The sequence below is a fragment of the Sphaeramia orbicularis genome, chromosome 22 (genome assembly GCF_902148855.1).
Source record: "Sphaeramia orbicularis chromosome 22, fSphaOr1.1, whole genome shotgun sequence".
NCBI classification, from domain to species: domain Eukaryota; kingdom Metazoa; phylum Chordata; class Actinopteri; order Kurtiformes; family Apogonidae; genus Sphaeramia; species Sphaeramia orbicularis.
This window is the reverse complement of record NC_043978.1, coordinates 377,734-398,247: the sequence shown is the minus strand read 5'-3', so window position 1 is coordinate 398,247 and position 20,514 is coordinate 377,734. Positions and strand designations below refer to the sequence as shown.

Sequence of the window (20,514 nt, the reverse complement as noted above, 5' to 3'; positions counted from 1 at the left end):
AACAAACAAACAGACAGACAAACAAACCCTGGCAAAAACATAACCTCCTTGGTGTGGGGGGGGCCCACGGGGGGGCCCACTGATCAGCCTTGGCAGAGGTCTGCGCTCTCCGAGTGCTTCTAGTTTTACAATAAAATGCAAATGAATAGATAAATAAAAACAAAGATGAACAACCCAAAATGTGTAATTTGAACAATATTCTGCCTGCTCCTAAATGTTTGGTGCATTTATGGATCCACTGTGATCTGGAGTTGTGTTCATAATAACAGATGGAGTATTGGAGAAATTGTTCAAATTTTCGTTCCAAACTCCAAAATTTGAACAATATTCTGCCTGTTACCAAATGTTTATGGAACACTGTGTGTACATGTACATGTAGAAATAATAAGTCCAGGCAGAATATTGTTCAAATTGCACTAATTTTTCAAATGATATTTCTGTTTTTTCAGGTTATTCACATCTTTTTTTGTAAAATGTAAATATTTTCATAATTTAATTGGGTTTTTTTTGTACTAAAACAAACAGAAAAACTTGGATTTGTCATTCTTTATAGGTTATTCAGTCATTATTTCACTGGTTCTGGCCCGCTGCAGATCAAACTGGGCTGAATATGGAACTGAACTCACATGAGTTGGACAGCCCTGCTTTAACCGCTGAAGCTCGTGTGTCTCATGCATTTGGGTCCAGGCCACAGTGTCTGAACACAGTCTGTCCACCTGGGACTGGACCGGTCCACTGCACCTGCTTCATGGTTTGGGGATGTTCTTACCCACAGACCTGAACACTGTGGTCCTGAACACAGGTGTGCCACAGGGCCGTGTGCTAAGCCCGCCCTCTTCACCCTCATCAGACATGGCTCCGCCCCCACCCGTGCCTCTAATGCCACGTTTCCACTATGGAACCGGCTCGACTCGACTCGGCTCGACTCCACTCTGGTACCAGGTCCTATTCCAGACCGTTTCCATTACAGGATACTACCGACTTTACAGTACCTGGTCGTCATAGCGATGCGGTACGTTATTTCCGTGTCGTAGGCTCAGAGAGTTGCTGATAAACTCGCTTGTTGCGTGTTGTCTCGTCTGACTTTTTACTTCGGCCACCAAAGACTGAATCTCCTGGACCGACCATGGTGTAGTTTTGGGCTGTTATCATGTGGATTAATGTTCTGATATATTTACTGGAAACTTCTGCATCTGTTGTTTGTAAAAGGGCGGGTCACAGAGAAAACTCTGACCAATCAGTGGTCTGCAGTGTTTATACGTCACCTTTTAGTATCTGGTCCCCAGTCCTGGAACCTCAGCGGAGGTGATACCAAAAAACTAGTACCAGGTACCAGATTCCTCGTCCTTTTTCGTGATGGAAACGCAAAAAGGCCGAGTCGAGTCGAGTTGATACCACGTAGTGGAAACACTGTTGTGAAGTTCACTGACCCCAGTGTAGTGGGTGTGACTCCAGGGGGGACGTCCTCCACTGGTGTTCAGACCATGACCTGGTCCTGAACACCGCTAAGACCAAACAGGTGAGTGTGGATGTCAGGACAGACCTGGAGGACAGTCCACTACTGATACAGGAAGTGGAGTGTGTGTGATCCACATCACATCTGACCCCCCCTGGGACGTGAACCCCTCCCACCTGGAGAACCAGAACCAGGCTCAGTACAGGACCCTGTGCCTCAGGTCCACTGCTCTTCCCTCTCAGCTGTTCCTCAGTTTTACACGACACATTAAACACATCGTCTGCCTCAGATTCACAACAGAAGACAAGAAGGACCTGGTAAAGGGGAAGTCCAGGTCCAGACTGGACTGAGTCTATGCTGGCCCCCATACAGACCCCCACCTACACTGTAAAAAAATTTGTAATTTAACAACATTTTCACTATTTATTTGACAGATACAGGAAAATATCAATGAAATGACAAAAACAGACTGTGATTTTACATGTCAAATGGAAAAGAACATGAAAAAACTGTAACTGAATAACCATAAAATTCACATTTTTTAAAAGAATTTTTTTCTTTTTCACAGAAAAATACAGTTCAACTACATTTGCAAATGTATCGTAATTTCACAAATATTTATTTTCTATTTATGAGATTAAACTGTTAATTTAAAGTTTAATACTGTAAAAAAATAATAAAACAAGATAAAATCACTGACAATTAACGGTAAAAGAAGTATTTGTTCTGTCAATTTAACCAGACTTGTTTGTTAATTGACAAATATCTTGTGTAATTACAGGAGGTTTCACAACAAACACGTTGAATAAATGTATTTTGGTGAATGTATAACATGTATGTTTGTAACATGTAAGCACTGATAAACTGTCCAAATACAGTTTTTATCAGTGGATTGGACAACTGAGTCTCACTGAAAATTATATATATATATATATATATATATATATATATATATATATATATATATATATATATATATATATATATACACACACACACATATATATATATATATATATATATACACACACACACACATATATACACATATATATACATATATATATATCTATATATCTATATACACACATATACATATATATACATATATATATATATATATATATATATATATATATATATATATATATATATATATATATATATGTATAATTTGATTGTTTTAATACATATAAATATTCTTTATTAAACATTAAAAAGTAAAAAAAAAAGCAAAAGCTCATGTAAAGTTAGGGCAAAAAACTGTATTTTAATTATGGAAAATTACCGTATCTTTATGAAATGGTTATTTTCCGTTATTTAACAATATTTTTTTGGCACCCCTGCTGCTAGAATATTACCGTTTTTTTACTGTTTGCTTTTTTTTTACAGGTCAGATTCCAGGCCATCAGAAGTCACCTGGGACTAGTAAGAACAGCTTTTTTCCCTAGAGCCTCAGCCTCCGTCATCCCCTGAGCCACATACTGGAAACATGACTGACCTTGTCTGGTCTGAGACAGCGAATCACCAACATCCTCTGAAACGGACAGAGCTGGTCCTGCCACCGGCCAGGAAACGGAGTCTGATGAGGGGTCTGGACACACACACGCACACACACGCACGCACACACACACACACACACACACACACACACGCACGCACACACACACACACACACACACACACACACACACACACTTGTTACACTTACATGTCTCAGATCCTCAAACAAATTCTATTAGAAGAGAAGAATGATGACCTGAGTAAATAAAAAATATCATTTTTAAATTATGAATTCATTTGTTAAAGGACAAATTAAACTAAACTAAACCCAGTGACAGTTTGTGCCTGCTGTGGCTGCAACAAATGCAATCAAGTGTTGATAAGAACTATCTCATTATTCCCTCCACCAGGAGGTATTGTGATCCCTTTGCTTCGCGTGTTTGTTTGTTTGTTCATCTTTAGTGTAAAACTCTTCCACCCATCTTTCCCAGATCTTCCCCACAGATAGGCCTCGGCTCTGGGACCAACCCAGTCCATTTTGGTCCCAGTAGGCCAAAGTTCAAGGTCACAACAAGGTCACAACATCTACAGTTTTCCATCTGTCATCATTGAGACATTTTCCAAAATTCATCCAAAATTCTAAACAACTCCGATTAGCCTCCAATTGGATCCACCTGTAGCTTAGAACAATATCTTGTATCTGGAACTAAATTGTCCACATCCACTGTGGAATGTGGACTCTGTGGACATTTACACTGAACACTGAAAATCCCATTTCCCACACATTTAAAATTAGAACTCAACTAATATTGATGTGAATTGAATCTAATTGGACAGACACATGACTGGGACCAGATTCAACTGTTTCTGCTGTATGGAACAACCTGGAAACTGTTGGATTTAAACAGAAAGAGTGGATCCACACATGCACACTGTTCAGGGTGCTTGGCGGAGGTTTGCGTTCTCTGAACACTTGTTAGAAGTGAGCCACAGTGGAGGGGGTTTGAGCATCTGTCAGATGAGTCCAGACTCCAGAACCTTCCTTTACTCTTTCTTAACCCTCCAAACGTGGACTTGCTGGTGTGTTTCAGGTCATTGTCCTGCTGAGGTCACACTGACTGCAGACGTTCTCCTCCCAGTGTTTCCTCCTGGAGGACTCTGGTGGTTGGACAGTCTGGTTTAGACCAGCTCAGAATGGAAAGGCTGATCAGAGAACGTTTGTCATGATTTAGTGATATATAAATAAAGTTTGATTGATTGATTTTGGACTACGTCACTTTGTCAGATGTTCTTTTTAACCCTTTCATGCACAGTGGTCACTCCAGTGGACAGTTCTTCTCCAGCTGTTCTCTGGTTTATTCATGGGTTTTGTTGTTTTAGTTCCATATCAGCCAACACAGTGGACACTTATGCAACATCCCATAATACACTGACATTCAGACCATCACTGTAACTTTACTGTTCTTGATAAACCTGATCTGCACTAACATGTTTCAGTGTAAATCAATTGTTATTTGTTAGAAAAAAGGTGGTTTTTTTTTTAATATTATCTCCATGAAAAGAGTAATAAAATGTTAAAATGTGAGAAAACATCAGATTTTATTTCATTGTTTTCATATCACTTTCTGATATTGGGTTTTTAACATGTTTCTTTACTTCAAAAATTAAATGCATGGGCATTTTTGTAACTCCATGAAAAACAAACTTGATCACATTGTTTTTTCATGCCTATGGAGGAATAAAAACACTCAAGAAAAAAATCTTGACAAAGGTTCTCATAATTAATGCATGAAAGGGTTAAAGCCTCAGTCCCAAATGCCGTTATGAACAGCTACGAACACTGTGCGAACGATTTAAGAACCATTTCGTACGACCTTCTTAAGGCAGACTTATAAGAATGGAGTGTTTGTGGACTGCTCCTTAGTTCATATTCAGGTGAGTGATCTTATCCAAGATTTTCCACCAACACAGTACGAAAGCCCCTTTAACAGGACGCACTAACAAATGCCTTATGAACAACGCAAGAACAACACACCACAGTGGTGGTTGAGGAGGCCCTTCCAGAACCCACATGTTCCTGTGGTGGGCTTAAGTAGAACAGAAGAACACATGATGGTGTTAAGGGTCCATTAAGGCGAACGAACGCACAGACACAGATTCACACGGTGTTCTTAAGGTGGACTGAAGGTGTTTATAGGCAGTAGTGCATAATTTATGCGTTATTCGTGGTGTTCTTAGAGGGGTGGAATACAAACTGTCCAGACAGAGTAAATGACTGGACTGAAACGCACAGTGCTGAAGCAGAAGTGTTTTATTAAGAGAAAAATAAAGTTGAACCAAACCTGCAGAGTTAAAGCACAGTCCACAGGACCAGGACCAGGACCAGGACCAGGACCAGGACCAGGACCAGGACCAGGACCAGGACCAGGACCAGGACCAGACTGATGGATGTGTGTGTGTTTTGAACGTTCACTTCCTTCTATTATTCTGGTGTGTCTGTGTTTGATTCTTCTACCTTCTACTTCAAATGTCTTCATCTGATGTCTTATTCTGACTCCTAATTTCTAACAGTTCATGTCAGTGTTCTGCATATTTTATAGTAATGTGTGATTTCAGCACCACGGACAGCGCACCATCCCAAACACATTAAACTGTTGTTTTTTTTTTCTTCTGATGATGAACTGAAATAAAACCACAGTGGAAATGTTGTGTTTGATTTTGCCTTGGTTGGTGGATTTTTTGGAGTTTGAACTTTGGGGGGGGGGCTGTGTGTTTGAATTTGTGTGTTTTTGGCATTAATTTGTTGCAATACATGATTTGGAATTTGAATTGGTTTAAATGTTTGATTTCTTTGTTTGTCATTTCATGTGCAGGTGTTTGTTTAATTAAACTTGCATCCTTTGTGTGGGTTTAAGGTACAACAGACAGACAAACACTAAATAACTCAAAACAAAAACTCAAACATACACAAAAGACTGAATTAAAATGACTAACTGAACGTTTTAAATACCAGGAGAGAGACCAGGCTGGCACCGTTTAAAAAAACAAAAGAATACAAAAGAAATAAATGAACGCTTCAAACCGTCCCAGTATACACACACACTCACTGGACTGTCCCAGTATACACACACACACACTCACTGGGCTGTCCCAGTATACACCAGTATACACACACACACTCACTGGACTGTCCCAGTATACACCAGTATACCCACACACACACTCACTGGGCTGTCCCAGTATACACCAGTATACACACACACACTCACTGGGCTGTCCCAGTATACACCAGTATACACACACACACTCACTGGGCTGTCCCACTATACACACACACACACACTCACTGGGCTGTCCCAGTATACACCAGTATACACACACACACTCACTGGGCTGTCCCAGTATACACCAGTATACACACACACACTCACTGGGCTGTCGTAGATCTTCTTCCACTCCTGTCGGAGCTGTGCCATGTCTTTGCGTAAACCTTTGAAGTGTTCCATCTCGTCTAAGCGGCAGATCTCATCCCAGGCCTGTTTCTGGATCCAGGTGCAGGGGTTGGAGTGGGGGTTATCCAGGCCCACCCCACCAGTCAGCAGGAAGTGCCACTCCTTCTCCTCCACCTACGACAGTTTAAACTGTTAGTGTGTGTTCAGTTTAAACTGTTAGCGTGTGTTCAGTTTAAACTGTTAGCGTGTGTTCAGTTTAAACTGTTAGCGTGTGTTCAGTTTAAACTGTTAGCGTGTGTTCAGTTTAAACTGTTAGCGTGTGTTCAGTTTAAACTGTTAGCGTGTGTTCAGTTTAAACTGTTAGTGTATGTTCAGTTTAAACTGTTAGTGTATGTTCAGTTAGCGTGTGTTCAGTTTAAACTGTTAGCGTGTGTTCAGTTTAAACTGTTAGCGTGTGTGAAGTTTAAACTGTTAGTGTATGTTCAGTTTAAACTGTTAGTGTATGTTCAGTTAGCGTGTGTTCAGTTTAAACTGTTAGCGTGTGTTCAGTTTAAACTGTTAGCGTGTGTTCAGTTTAAACTGTTAGCGTGTGTTCAGTTTAAACTGTTAGTGTATGTTCAGTTAGCGTGTGTTCAGTTTAAACTGTTAGCGTGTGTTCAGTGTTCAGAATGTTCCAGTGAGTCCAGTTGTATTATGTGCAGGATCCACAAACACATGGAGGAAACAGGTGTCATCAGCTGAACAGCTGTAAATGAACTGAAGTTCAGACTGAGTCAAACAGGATGTCAGTGATAAACAGACGTCTGTGACAAACTTCAGCAGGATTAGATCTGCACATTCTGAGGAGAACTGAGGTCCATCTGGACAAATACAAATATGAATAATAAATATAAATACGAATATGAAAAATAAATACGAATATGAATAATAAATACAAATATGAAAAATAAATATAAATACGAATATGACACAGTCCATCTGGAAAGATGTCTGGGTCTGGATATGTGTGTATATGTGTACGTGTGTACATGTGTATATGTGTATACGTGTATACATGTGTGTACCTGTGTGTACTTGTGTGTCCTTGTGTGTACCTTTGTGTACATGTGTGTACTTGTGTGTACCTGTGTGTACTGGTGTGTACATAAGTGTACCTGTGTGTACTTGTGTATACTTGTGTGTACCTGTGTGTACTTGTGTGTATCTGTGTGTATCTGTGTGTACCTGTGTGTACTTGTGTGTACCTGTGTTTACATGTGTGTACTTGTGTGTACCTGTGTGTACTTGTGTGTACATAAGTGTACCTGTGTGTACTTATGTATACTTATGTGTACCTTTTTGTACTTATGTGTACCTGTGTGTATCAGTGTGTACCTGTGTGTACTTGTGTGTACCTGTGTGTACTTGTGTGTACCTTTGTGTACATGTGTGTACTTGTGTGTACCTGTGTGTACTTGTGTGTACATAAGTGTACCTGTGTGTACTTGTGTGTACCTGTGTGTACATAAGTGTACCTGTGTGTACTTGTGTGTACCTGTGTGTACTTGTGTGTATCTGTGTGTATTTGTGTGTACCTGTGTGTACATAAGTGTACCTGTGTGTACTTGTGTATACTTGTGTGTACCTGTGTGTACTTGTGTATACTTGTTTGTACCTGTGTGTACCTGTGTGTACTTGTGTATACTTGTGTGTACTTGTGTGTACTTGTGTGTACCTGTGTGTACTTGTGTATACTTGTATGTACTTGTGTGTACCTGTGTGTACTTGTGTATACTTGTGTGTACTTGTGTGTACTTGTGTATACTTGTGTGTACTTGTGTATACTTGTGTATACTTGTGTATACTTGTGTATACTTGTGTGTACTTGTGTATACTTGTGTATACTTGTGTGTACTTGTGTGTACTTGTGTGTACTTGTGTATACTTGTGTGTACTTGTGTATACTTGTGTGTACTTGTGTGTACTTGTGTGTACGTGTGTATACTTGTTTGTACTTGTGTGTACCTGTGTGTACTTGTGTGTACTTGTGTGTATTCCTACCTGCCTGTGGTGCATCATCAGACTGACACTCAGGCAGAGGGAGAACAGAAGCTTGTCCTTCTCAAACAGTGAACGACACACGTTCACATATAAACTGTGGGTCAGATGTTCTCTGAGGATCTGTAATCTGAAACAGAGAACTGTGTCTGTAATCTGAAACAGAGAACTGTGTCTGTAATCTGAAACAGAGAACTGTGTCTGTAATCTGAAACAGAACTGTGTCTGTAATCTGAAACAGAGAACTGTGTCTGTAATCTGAAACAGAGAACTGTGTCTGTAATCTGAAACAGAACTGTGTCTGTAATCTGAAACAGAACTGTGTCTGTAATCTGAAACAGAGAACTGTGTCTGTAATCTGAAACAGAGAACTGTGTCTGTAATCTGAAACAGAACTGTGTCTGTAATCTGAAACAGAACTGTGTCTGTAATCTGAAACAGAGAACTGTGTCTGTAATCTGAAACAGAACTGTGTCTGTAATCTGAAACAGAACTGTGTTTGTAATCTGAAACAGAGAACTGTGTCTGTAATCTGAAACAGAGAACTGTGTCTGTAATCTGAAACAGAACTGTGTCTGTAATCTGAAACAGGAACTGTGTCTGTAATCTGAAACAGAACTGTGTCTGTAATCTGAAACAGAGAACTGTGTCTGTAATCTGAAACAGAACTGTGTCTGTAATCTGAAACAGAGAACTGTGTCTGTAATCTGAAACAGGAACTGTGTCTGTAATCTGAAACAGAACTGTGTCTGTAATCTGAAACAGGAACTGTGTCTGTAATCTGAAACAGAACTGTGTTTGTAATCTGAAACAGAGAACTGTGTCTGTAATCTGAAACGGAGAACTGTGTCTGTAATCTGAAACAGAACTGTGTCTGTAATCTGAAACAGAACTGTGTCTGTAATCTGAAACAGAGAACTGTGTCTGTAATCTGAAACAGAACTGTGTCTGTAATCTGAAACAGGAACTGTGTCTGTAATCTGAAACAGAACTGTGTCTGTAATCTGAAACAGAGAACTGTGTCTGTAATCTGAAACAGGAACTGTGTCTGTAATCTGAAACAGAACTGTGTTTGTAATCTGAAACAGAGAACTGTGTCTGTAATCTGAAACAGAGAACTGTGTCTGTAATCTGAAACACAACTGTGTCTGTAATCTGAAACAGAGAACTGTGTCTGTAATCTGAAACAGGAACTGTGTCTGTAATCTGAAACAGAACTGTGTTTGTAATCTGAAACAGAGAACTGTGTCTGTAATCTGAAACAGAACTGTGTCTGTAATCTGAAACAGAGAACTGTGTCTGTAATCTGAAACAGGAACTGTGTCTGTAATCTGAAACAGAACTGTGTCTGTAATGTGAAACAGAGAACTGTGTCTGTAATCTGAAACAGAGAACTGTGTCTGTAATCTGAAACAGAGAACTGTGTCTGTAATCTGAAACAGGAACTATGTCTGTAATCTGAAACAGAGAACTGTGTCTGTAATCTGAAACAGAGAACTGTGTCTGTAATCTGAAACAGAACTGTGTCTGTAATCTGAAACAGGAACTGTGTCTGTAATCTGAAACAGGAACTGTGTCTGTAATCTGAAACAGAACTGTGTCTGTAATCTGAAACAGAGAACTGTGTCTGTAATCTGAAACAGAACTGTGTCTGTAATCTGAAACAGAACTGTGTCTGTAATCTGAAACAGAGAACTGTGTCTGTAATCTGAAACAGAACTGTGTCTGTAATCTGAAACAGAACTGTGTCTGTAATCTGAAACAGAACTGTGTCTGTAATCTGAAACAGGAACTGTGTCTGTAATCTGAAACAGAACTGTGTCTGTAATCTGAAACAGAGAACTGTGTCTGTAATCTGAAACAGGAACTGTGTCTGTAATCTGAAACAGAACTGTGTTTGTAATCTGAAACAGAGAACTGTGTCTGTAATCTGAAACAGAACTGTGTCTGTAATCTGAAACAGAACTGTGTCTGTAATCTGAAACAGAGAACTGTATCTGTAATCTGAAACAGAACTGTGTCTGTAATCTGAAACAGGAACTGTGTCTGTAATCTGAAACAGAACTGTGTCTGTAATCTGAAACAGAGAACTGTGTCTGTAATCTGAAACAGAACTGTGTCTGTAATCTGAAACAGAGAACTGTGTCTGTAATCTGAAACAGAACTGTGTCTGTAATCTGAAACAGAACTGTGTCTGTAATCTGAAACAGAGAACTGTGTCTGTAATCTGAAACAGAACTGTGTCTGTAATCTGAAACAGAACTGTGTCTGTAATCTGAAACAGAGAACTGTGTCTGTAATCTGAAACAGAACTGTGTCTGTAATCTGAAACAGGAACTGTGTCTGTAATCTGAAACAGAACTGTGTTTGTAATCTGAAACAGAGAACTGTGTCTGTAATCTGAAACAGAACTGTGTCTGTAATCTGAAACAGAGAACTGTGTCTGTAATCTGAAACAGAACTGTGTCTGTAATCTGAAACAGAACTGTGTCTGTAATCTGAAACAGAGAACTGTGTCTGTAATCTGAAACAGGAACTGTGTCTGTAATCTGAAACAGAGAACTGTGTCTGTAATCTGAAACAGAACTGTGTCTGTAATCTGAAACAGGAACTGTGTCTGTAATCTGAAACAGAGAACTGTGTCTGTAATCTGAAACAGAACTGTGTCTGTAATCTGAAACAGAGAACTGTGTCTGTAATCTGAAACAGAGAACTGTGTCTGTAATCTGAAACAGAACTGTGTCTGTAATCTGAAACAGAACTGTGTTTGTAATCTGAAACAGAGAACTGTGTCTGTAATCTGAAACAGAGAACTGTGTCTGTAATCTGAAAAAGAACTGTGTCTGTAATCTGAAACAGGAACTGTGTCTGTAATCTGAAACAGAACTGTGTCTGTAATCTGAAAAAGAGAACTGTGTCTGTAATCTGAAACAGAACTGTGTCTGTAATCTGAAACAGAACTGTGTCTGTAATCTGAAACAGGAACTGTGTCTGTAATCTGAAACAGAACTGTGTCTGTAATCTGAAACAGGAACTGTGTCTGTAATCTGAAACAGAACTGTGTTTGTAATCTGAAACAGAGAACTGTGTCTGTAATCTGAAACGGAGAACTGTGTCTGTAATCTGAAACAGAACTGTGTCTGTAATCTGAAACAGAACTGTGTCTGTAATCTGAAACAGAACTGTGTCTGTAATCTGAAACAGAGAACTGTGTCTGTAATCTGAAACAGAACTGTGTCTGTAATCTGAAACAGGAACTGTGTCTGTAATCTGAAACAGAACTGTGTCTGTAATCTGAAACAGAGAACTGTGTCTGTAATCTGAAACAGGAACTGTGTCTGTAATCTGAAACAGAACTGTGTTTGTAATCTGAAACAGAGAACTGTGTCTGTAATCTGAAACAGAGAACTGTGTCTGTAATCTGAAACACAACTGTGTCTGTAATCTGAAACAGAGAACTGTGTCTGTAATCTGAAACAGGAACTGTGTCTGTAATCTGAAACAGAACTGTGTTTGTAATCTGAAACAGAGAACTGTGTCTGTAATCTGAAACAGAACTGTGTCTGTAATCTGAAACAGAGAACTGTGTCTGTAATCTGAAACAGAACTGTGTCTGTAATCTGAAACAGGAACTGTGTCTGTAATCTGAAACAGAACTGTGTCTGTAATGTGAAACAGAGAACTGTGTCTGTAATCTGAAACAGAGAACTGTGTCTGTAATCTGAAACAGAGAACTGTGTCTGTAATCTGAAACAGAACTGTGTTTGTAATCTGAAACAGAGAACTGTGTCTGTAATCTGAAACAGAACTGTGTCTGTAATCTGAAACAGAACTGTGTCTGTAATCTGAAACAGAGAACTGTGTCTGTAATCTGAAACAGGAACTGTGTCTGTAATCTGAAACAGAGAACTGTGTCTGTAATCTGAAACAGAACTATGTCTGTAATCTGAAACAGAACTGTGTCTGTAATCTGAAACAGGAACTATGTCTGTAATCTGAAACAGAGAACTGTGTCTGTAATCTGAAACAGAGAACTGTGTCTGTAATCTGAAACAGAACTGTGTCTGTAATCTGAAACAGGAACTGTGTCTGTAATCTGAAACAGGAACTGTGTCTGTAATCTGAAACAGAACTGTGTCTGTAATCTGAAACAGAGAACTGTGTCTGTAATCTGAAACAGAACTGTGTCTGTAATCTGAAACAGAACTGTGTCTGTAATCTGAAACAGAGAACTGTGTCTGTAATCTGAAACAGAACTGTGTCTGTAATCTGAAACAGAGAACTGTGTCTGTAATCTGAAACAGAGAACTGTGTCTGTAATCTGAAACAGAACTGTGTCTGTAATCTGAAACAGGGAACTGTGTCTGTAATCTGAAACAGGAACTGTGTCTGTAATCTGAAACAGAACTGTGTTTGTAATCTGAAACAGAACTGTGTCTGTAATCTGAAACAGAACTGTGTCTGTAATCTGAAACAGAACTGTGTCTGTAATCTGAAACAGAGAACTGTGTCTGTAATCTGAAACAGAACTGTGTCTGTAATCTGAAACAGGAACTGTGTCTGTAATCTGAAACAGAACTGTGTCTGTAATCTGAAACAGAGAACTGTGTCTGTAATCTGAAACAGAACTGTGTCTGTAATCTGAAACAGAGAACTGTGTCTGTAATCTGAAACAGAACTGTGTCTGTAATCTGAAACAGGAACTGTGTCTGTAATCTGAAACAGAGAACTGTGTCTGTAATCTGAAACAGAACTGTGTCTGTAATCTGAAACAGAACTGTGTCTGTAATCTGAAACAGAGAACTGTGTCTGTAATCTGAAACAGGAACTGTGTCTGTAATCTGAAACAGAACTGTGTTTGTAATCTGAAACAGAGAACTGTGTCTGTAATCTGAAACAGAGAACTGTGTCTGTAATCTGAAACAGAACTGTGTCTGTAATCTGAAACAGAGAACTGTGTCTGTAATCTGAAACAGAACTGTGTCTGTAATCTGAAACAGAACTGTGTTTGTAATCTGAAACAGAGAACTGTGTCTGTAATCTGAAACAGAGAACTGTGTCTGTAATCTGAAACAGAACTGTGTCTGTAATCTGAAACAGGAACTGTGTCTGTAATCTGAAACAGGAACTGTGTCTGTAATCTGAAACAGAACTGTGTCTGTAATTTGAAACAGGAACTGTCTGTAATCTGAAACAGAACTGTGTTTGTAATCTGAAACAGAGAACTGTGTCTGTAATCTGAAACGGAGAACTGTGTCTGTAATCTGAAACAGAACTGTGTCTGTAATCTGAAACAGAACTGTGTCTGTAATCTGAAACAGAACTGTGTCTGTAATCTGAAACAGAGAACTGTGTCTGTAATCTGAAACAGAACTGTGTCTGTAATCTGAAACAGGAACTGTGTCTGTAATCTGAAACAGAACTGTGTCTGTAATCTGAAACAGAGAACTGTGTCTGTAATCTGAAACAGGAACTGTGTCTGTAATCTGAAACAGAACTGTGTTTGTAATCTGAAACAGAGAACTGTGTCTGTAATCTGAAACAGAACTGTGTCTGTAATCTGAAACAGAGAACTGTGTCTGTAATCTGAAACAGAACTGTGTCTGTAATCTGAAACAGGAACTGTGTCTGTAATCTGAAACAGAACTGTGTCTGTAATGTGAAACAGAGAACTGTGTCTGTAATCTGAAACAGAGAACTGTGTCTGTAATCTGAAACAGAGAACTGTGTCTGTAATCTGAAACAGAACTGTGTTTGTAATCTGAAACAGAGAACTGTGGCTGTAATCTGAAACAGAACTGTGTCTGTAATCTGAAACAGAGAACTGTGTCTGTAATCTGAAACAGAGAACTGTGTCTGTAATCTGAAACAGGAACTGTGTCTGTAATCTGAAACAGAGAACTGTGTCTGTAATCTGAAACAGAACTATGTCTGTAATCTGAAACAGAACTGTGTCTGTAATCTGAAACAGGAACTATGTCTGTAATCTGAAACAGAGAACTGTGTCTGTAATCTGAAACAGAGAACTGTGTCTGTAATCTGAAACAGAACTGTGTCTGTAATCTGAAACAGGAACTGTGTCTGTAATCTGAAACAGGAACTATGTCTGTAATCTGAAACAGAACTGTGTCTGTAATCTGAAACAGAACTGTGTCTGTAATCTGAAACAGAGAACTGTGTCTGTAATCTGAAACAGAACTGTGTCTGTAATCTGAAACAGAACTGTGTCTGTAATCTGAAACAGAGAACTGTGTCTGTAATCTGAAACAGAACTGTGTCTGTAATCTGAAACAGAACTGTGTCTGTAATCTGAAACAGAGAACTGTGTCTGTAATCTGAAACAGAACTGTGTCTGTAATCTGAAACAGGAACTGTGTCTGTAATCTGAAACAGAACTGTGTCTGTAATCTGAAACAGAGAACTGTGTCTGTAATCTGAAACAGAGAACTGTGTCTGTAATCTGAAACAGGAACTGTGTCTGTAATCTGAAACAGAACTGTGTTTGTAATCTGAAACAGAGAACTGTGTCTGTAATCTGAAACAGAGAACTGTGTCTGTAATCTGAAACAGAACTGTGTCTGTAATCTGAAACAGAGAACTGTGTCTGTAATCTGAAACAGGAACTGTGTCTGTAATCTGAAACAGAACTGTGTTTGTAATCTGAAACAGAGAACTGTGTCTGTAATCTGAAACAGAACTGTGTCTGTAATCTGAAACAGAGAACTGTGTCTGTAATCTGAAACAGAACTGTGTCTGTAATCTGAAACAGAACTGTGTCTGTAATCTGAAACAGAGAACTGTGTCTGTAATCTGAAACAGAACTGTGTCTGTAATCTGAAACAGGAACTGTGTCTGTAATCTGAAACAGAACTGTGTCTGTAATCTGAAACAGAGAACTGTGTCTGTAATCTGAAACAGAGAACTGTGTCTGTAATCTGAAACAGGAACTGTGTCTGTAATCTGAAACAGAACTGTGTTTGTAATCTGAAACAGAGAACTGTGTCTGTAATCTGAAACAGAGAACTGTGTCTGTAATCTGAAACAGAACTGTGTCTGTAATCTGAAACAGAGAACTGTGTCTGTAATCTGAAACAGGAACTGTGTCTGTAATCTGAAACAGAACTGTGTTTGTAATCTGAAACAGAGAACTGTGTCTGTAATCTGAAACAGAACTGTGTCTGTAATCTGAAACAGAACTGTGTCTGTAATCTGAAACAGAGAACTGTGTCTGTAATCTGAAACAGAACTGTGTCTGTAATCTGAAACAGGAACTGTGTCTGTAATCTGAAACAGAACTGTGTCTGTAATCTGAAACAGAGAACTGTGTCTGTAATCTGAAACAGAACTGTGTCTGTAATCTGAAACAGAGAACTGTGTCTGTAATCTGAAACAGAACTGTGTCTGTAATCTGAAACAGAACTGTGTCTGTAATCTGAAACAGAGAACTGTGTCTGTAATCTGAAACAGGAACTGTGTCTGTAATCTGAAACAGAACTGTGTTTGTAATCTGAAACAGAGAACTGTGTCTGTAATCTGAAACAGAGAACTGTGTCTGTAATCTGAAACAGAACTGTGTCTGTAATCTGAAACAGAGAACTGTGTCTGTAATCTGAAACAGAACTGTGTCTGTAATCTGAAACAGAACTGTGTTTGTAATCTGAAACAGAGAACTGTGTCTGTAATCTGAAACAGAGAACTGTGTCTGTAATCTGAAACAGAACTGTGTCTGTAATCTGAAACAGAACTGTGTCTGTAATCTGAAACAGGAACTGTGTCTGTAATCTGAAACAGAGAACTGTGTCTGTAATCTGAAACAGAACTGTGTCTGTAATGTGAAACAGAGAACTGTGTCTGTAATCTGAAACAGAGAACTGTGTCTGTAATCTGAAACAGAACTGTGTCTGTAATCTGAAACAGAGAACTGTGTCTGTAATCTGAAACAGAACTGTGTCTGTAATCTGAAACAGGAACTGTGTCTGTAATCTGAAACAGAACTGTGTCTGTAATCTGAAACAGAGAACTGTGTCTGTAATCTGAAACAGAACTGTGTCTGTAATCTGAAACAGAGAACTGTGTCTGTAATATGAAACAGAGAACTGTGTCTGTAATCTGAAACAGAGAACTGTGTCTGTAATCTGAAACAGAACTGTGTCTGTAATCTGAAACAGAACTGTGTCTGTAATGTGAAACAGAGAACTGTGTCTGTAATCTGAAACAGAGAACTGTGTCTGTAATCTGAAACAGAACTGTGTCTGTAATCTGAAACAGAGAACTGTGTCTGTAATCTGAAACAGGAACTATGTCTGTAATCTGAAACAGAACTGTGTCTGTAATCTGAAACAGAACTGTGTCTGTAATCTGAAACAGAGAACTGTGTCTGTAATCTGAAACAGAACTGTGTCTGTAATCTGAAACAGAACTGTGTCTGTAATCTGAAACAGAACTGTGTCTGTAATCTGAAACAGAGAACTGTGTCTGTAATCTGAAACACAACTGTGTCTGTAATCTGAAACAGAACTGTGTCTGTAATCTGAAACAGAGAACTGTGTCTGTAATCTGAAACAGAACTGTGTCTGTAATCTGAAACAGAGAACTGTGTCTGTAATCTGAAACAGAACTGTGTCTGTAATCTGAAACAGAACTGTGTCTGTAATCTGAAACAGAACTGTGTCTGTAATCTGAAACAGAGAACTGTGTCTGTAATCTGAAACAGAGAACTGTGTCTGTAATCTGAAACAGAACTGTGTCTGTAATCTGAAACAGAGAACTGTGTCTGTAATCTGAAACAGGAACTGTGTCTGTAATCTGAAACAGAACTGTGTTTGTAATCTGAAACAGAGAACTGTGTCTGTAATCTGAAACAGAACTGTGTCTGTAATCTGAAACAGAACTGTGTCTGTAATCTGAAACAGAGAACTGTGTCTGTAATCTGAAACAGAACTGTGTCTGTAATCTGAAACAGGAACTGTGTCTGTAATCTGAAACAGAACTGTGTCTGTAATCTGAAACAGAGAACTGTGTCTGTAATCTGAAACAGAACTGTGTCTGTAATCTGAAACAGAGAACTGTGTCTGTAATCTGAAACAGAACTGTGTCTGTAATCTGAAACAGAACTGTGTCTGTAATCTGAAACAGAGAACTGTGTCTGTAATCTGAAACAGGAACTGTGTCTGTAATCTGAAACAGAACTGTGTTTGTAATCTGAAACAGAGAACTGTGTCTGTAATCTGAAACAGAGAACTGTGTCTGTAATCTGAAACAGAACTGTGTCTGTAATCTGAAACAGAGAACTGTGTCTGTAATCTGAAACAGAACTGTGTCTGTAATCTGAAACAGAACTGTGTTTGTAATCTGAAACAGAGAACTGTGTCTGTAATCTGAAACAGAGAACTGTGTCTGTAATCTGAAACAGAACTGTGTCTGTAATCTGAAACAGAACTGTGTCTGTAATCTGAAACAGGAACTGTGTCTGTAATCTGAAACAGAGAACTGTGTCTGTAATCTGAAACAGAACTGTGTCTGTAATGTGAAACAGAGAACTGTGTCTGTAATCTGAAACAGAGAACTGTGTCTGTAATCTGAAACAGAACTGTGTCTGTAATCTGAAACAGAGAACTGTGTCTGTAATCTGAAACAGAACTGTGTCTGTAATCTGAAACAGGAACTGTGTCTGTAATCTGAAACAGAACTGTGTCTGTAATCTGAAACAGAGAACTGTGTCTGTAATCTGAAACAGAACTGTGTCTGTAATCTGAAACAGAGAACTGTGTCTGTAATATGAAACAGAGAACTGTGTCTGTAATCTGAAACAGAGAACTGTGTCTGTAATCTGAAACAGAACTGTGTCTGTAATCTGAAACAGAACTGTGTCTGTAATGTGAAACAGAGAACTGTGTCTGTAATCTGAAACAGAGAACTGTGTCTGTAATCTGAAACAGAGAACTGTGTCTGTAATCTGAAACAGAACTGTGTCTGTAATCTGAAACAGAGAACTGTGTCTGTAATCTGAAACAGAACTGTGTCTGTAATCTGAAACAGAACTGTGTCTGTAATCTGAAACAGAGAACTGTGTCTGTAATCTGAAACACAACTGTGTCTGTAATCTGAAACAGAACTGTGTCTGTAATCTGAAACAGAGAACTGTGTCTGTAATCTGAAACAGAACTGTGTCTGTAATCTGAAACAGATAAGCATGGGTTTCATTTGTGTTTTCATGTGCATGCGTCTGGAACTGGTTGATGGTTCCATTCTGCACATGGGCAGTAGAACCCAGTGTGTGGTTGCTGCTGTTGTCACCTCTGGTCTAAATCCTGGCTCTTCTCAGAGTTATGGATGGAGCTGATGAACAGGTTGATGTACCAGCTGAGGGAGTACTGGTACATGGGTTCGATGTGGGCCAGGTCAGCGATGGAGAAGAACAGGATGGATGAGTGGACGGCGATAGGAGTGTAACCCATGCGGGTCTTGTCGATCTTCTTCTCCGTCTCCTCGGCGACCGCCTGCTTCTCTGAGATCTCGGTGGCCAGCTCTTTGGAAGCGGACAGGATCTGAACGGCCGTCTCATCTTCCAGGATGTTTCCCTCAGACGACGACAGAACCTCTAAGATCCGGTCTTCAATTTCCTTCAGCTGTCTGACACAAAAAATTTACACATTTACTATTTTTACTGTGGACGTTTTCACACTGGGTATCTGGATCTGTACTGTACTTGGATATGTTCACTCTTTCCCTCAGATGTTCTGTTCCAACACCTACCACAGCCCCAGTACCAGTGGCTGTTCCAGGCTGAAACAGTAGGTGGAGCTGTGGAAGGACTTCTGTAGTTATCCAACAAAGGCAGAAGTCAGAAGAAGACAAACCCTTACATCCTCAACTGAGCTGAAATACACTGGTCTTTGCTCTAAGATGTCAGATGACCATCATAAGGGTTTTATTTTGCAAACCTAAGTTGTTATATTCTGATTTATATTTTGTAGTACAGCTCACATGTGCTCACAGCTCTTCTGTGTGTCTGTGTTCATATTAAATCAGTCTCAGTGAATCCAAAGGAACTTTGTGTTGGTAAATGACAGTTGTTCAAATGGACAGGATTTCACTTCTGTTCAACATGTTGATGCTCATATGAACTATGTTTTCAGCTCCAAAATCAACCATTTCATCACAATTAATGCTATATTTTCATGTCACAAATGGACAAGTTCTATTTGAACTGAATTTCTCTGAAAAACAAATCCTCTCTTCTTTTGGATTCCCCAGTTTTTCTTCCCAGATTCTCTCCTCCATATCACATGTTTTATTTGTACAGGTTCAGTCTGGAGTATGGTGCTGATCCATCCTGCTTCTGTTCCACCAATACATACATGAAGAATGGCACACAGCACTGTTTACATCAACACTTTTACAATAAGAAGCATTTTTATACAGAAAGAACAATTCTAGATTGTTCTTTCCTCTTTAGTCTGATGCTAAACTATCCAATAAATAATAGTGCTCCTAGTTTTTGCACAGGGATCATTAGTGTAAACGCTGACATGGCTGCAGAGCATCAGTATGATGGGATCCACAACAACCATGTCACATCCGTCCACTGACACATTTAGTGTTTTTGTGTCAGCTGGGATTGTTTTAGATCCACAATACCAACATTTATGAAGAAGAGCACAATTAGCAATAGGAAGTCTATAAGTTTATTCCTAATAAAGTACTGGGACTGACCAGAGCATCATGGGTAATGTCACGTCCGTCCACCAGCAAAAGTTTTCACATCCACGTGCTATTCCAAATCCAATATTTATGAAAATAGAGCTTCCACTGTCAGAGAATATCAGTAGTCTGTGCACAAATGGATTAGCATTATTTACACACACTTCTAGGACTGTAGGACAACTGTTTTTTTTTTTTTTTTTTTTTTTTACAAAAATGGACACTCATTTGACCCTCTAAGGAAATTTTAGCTGATATGCATTTTGTATTTTTATTTTATGTGTACTGAACAGTGAAAGGTCAGGGTTATTTCAGGTTTCAAGAAGGATTTTTGGCACAAATGTTAAACCAAGGTGTGATTAA

General features: G+C 39.0%; 1 protein-coding gene across 1 annotated transcript in view; it reads right to left on the bottom strand.

Moving 5' to 3' along the window:
• The window catches only part of dnah7 (dynein, axonemal, heavy chain 7), a 201,946-nt gene that overhangs the window by 23,709 nt on the left and 157,723 nt on the right, over positions 1–20,514 (bottom strand). Inside the window, exons 52-55 of the mRNA XM_030126944.1 lie at positions 18,745–19,080; positions 8,452–8,578; positions 6,391–6,585; positions 2,958–3,050 (exon numbers count right to left, since the gene is read on the bottom strand). Coding sequence (XP_029982804.1) covers positions 2,958–3,050; positions 6,391–6,585; positions 8,452–8,578; positions 18,745–19,080 — 751 coding nt within the window. The remainder of the gene's footprint in view (positions 1–2,957; positions 3,051–6,390; positions 6,586–8,451; positions 8,579–18,744; positions 19,081–20,514) is intronic.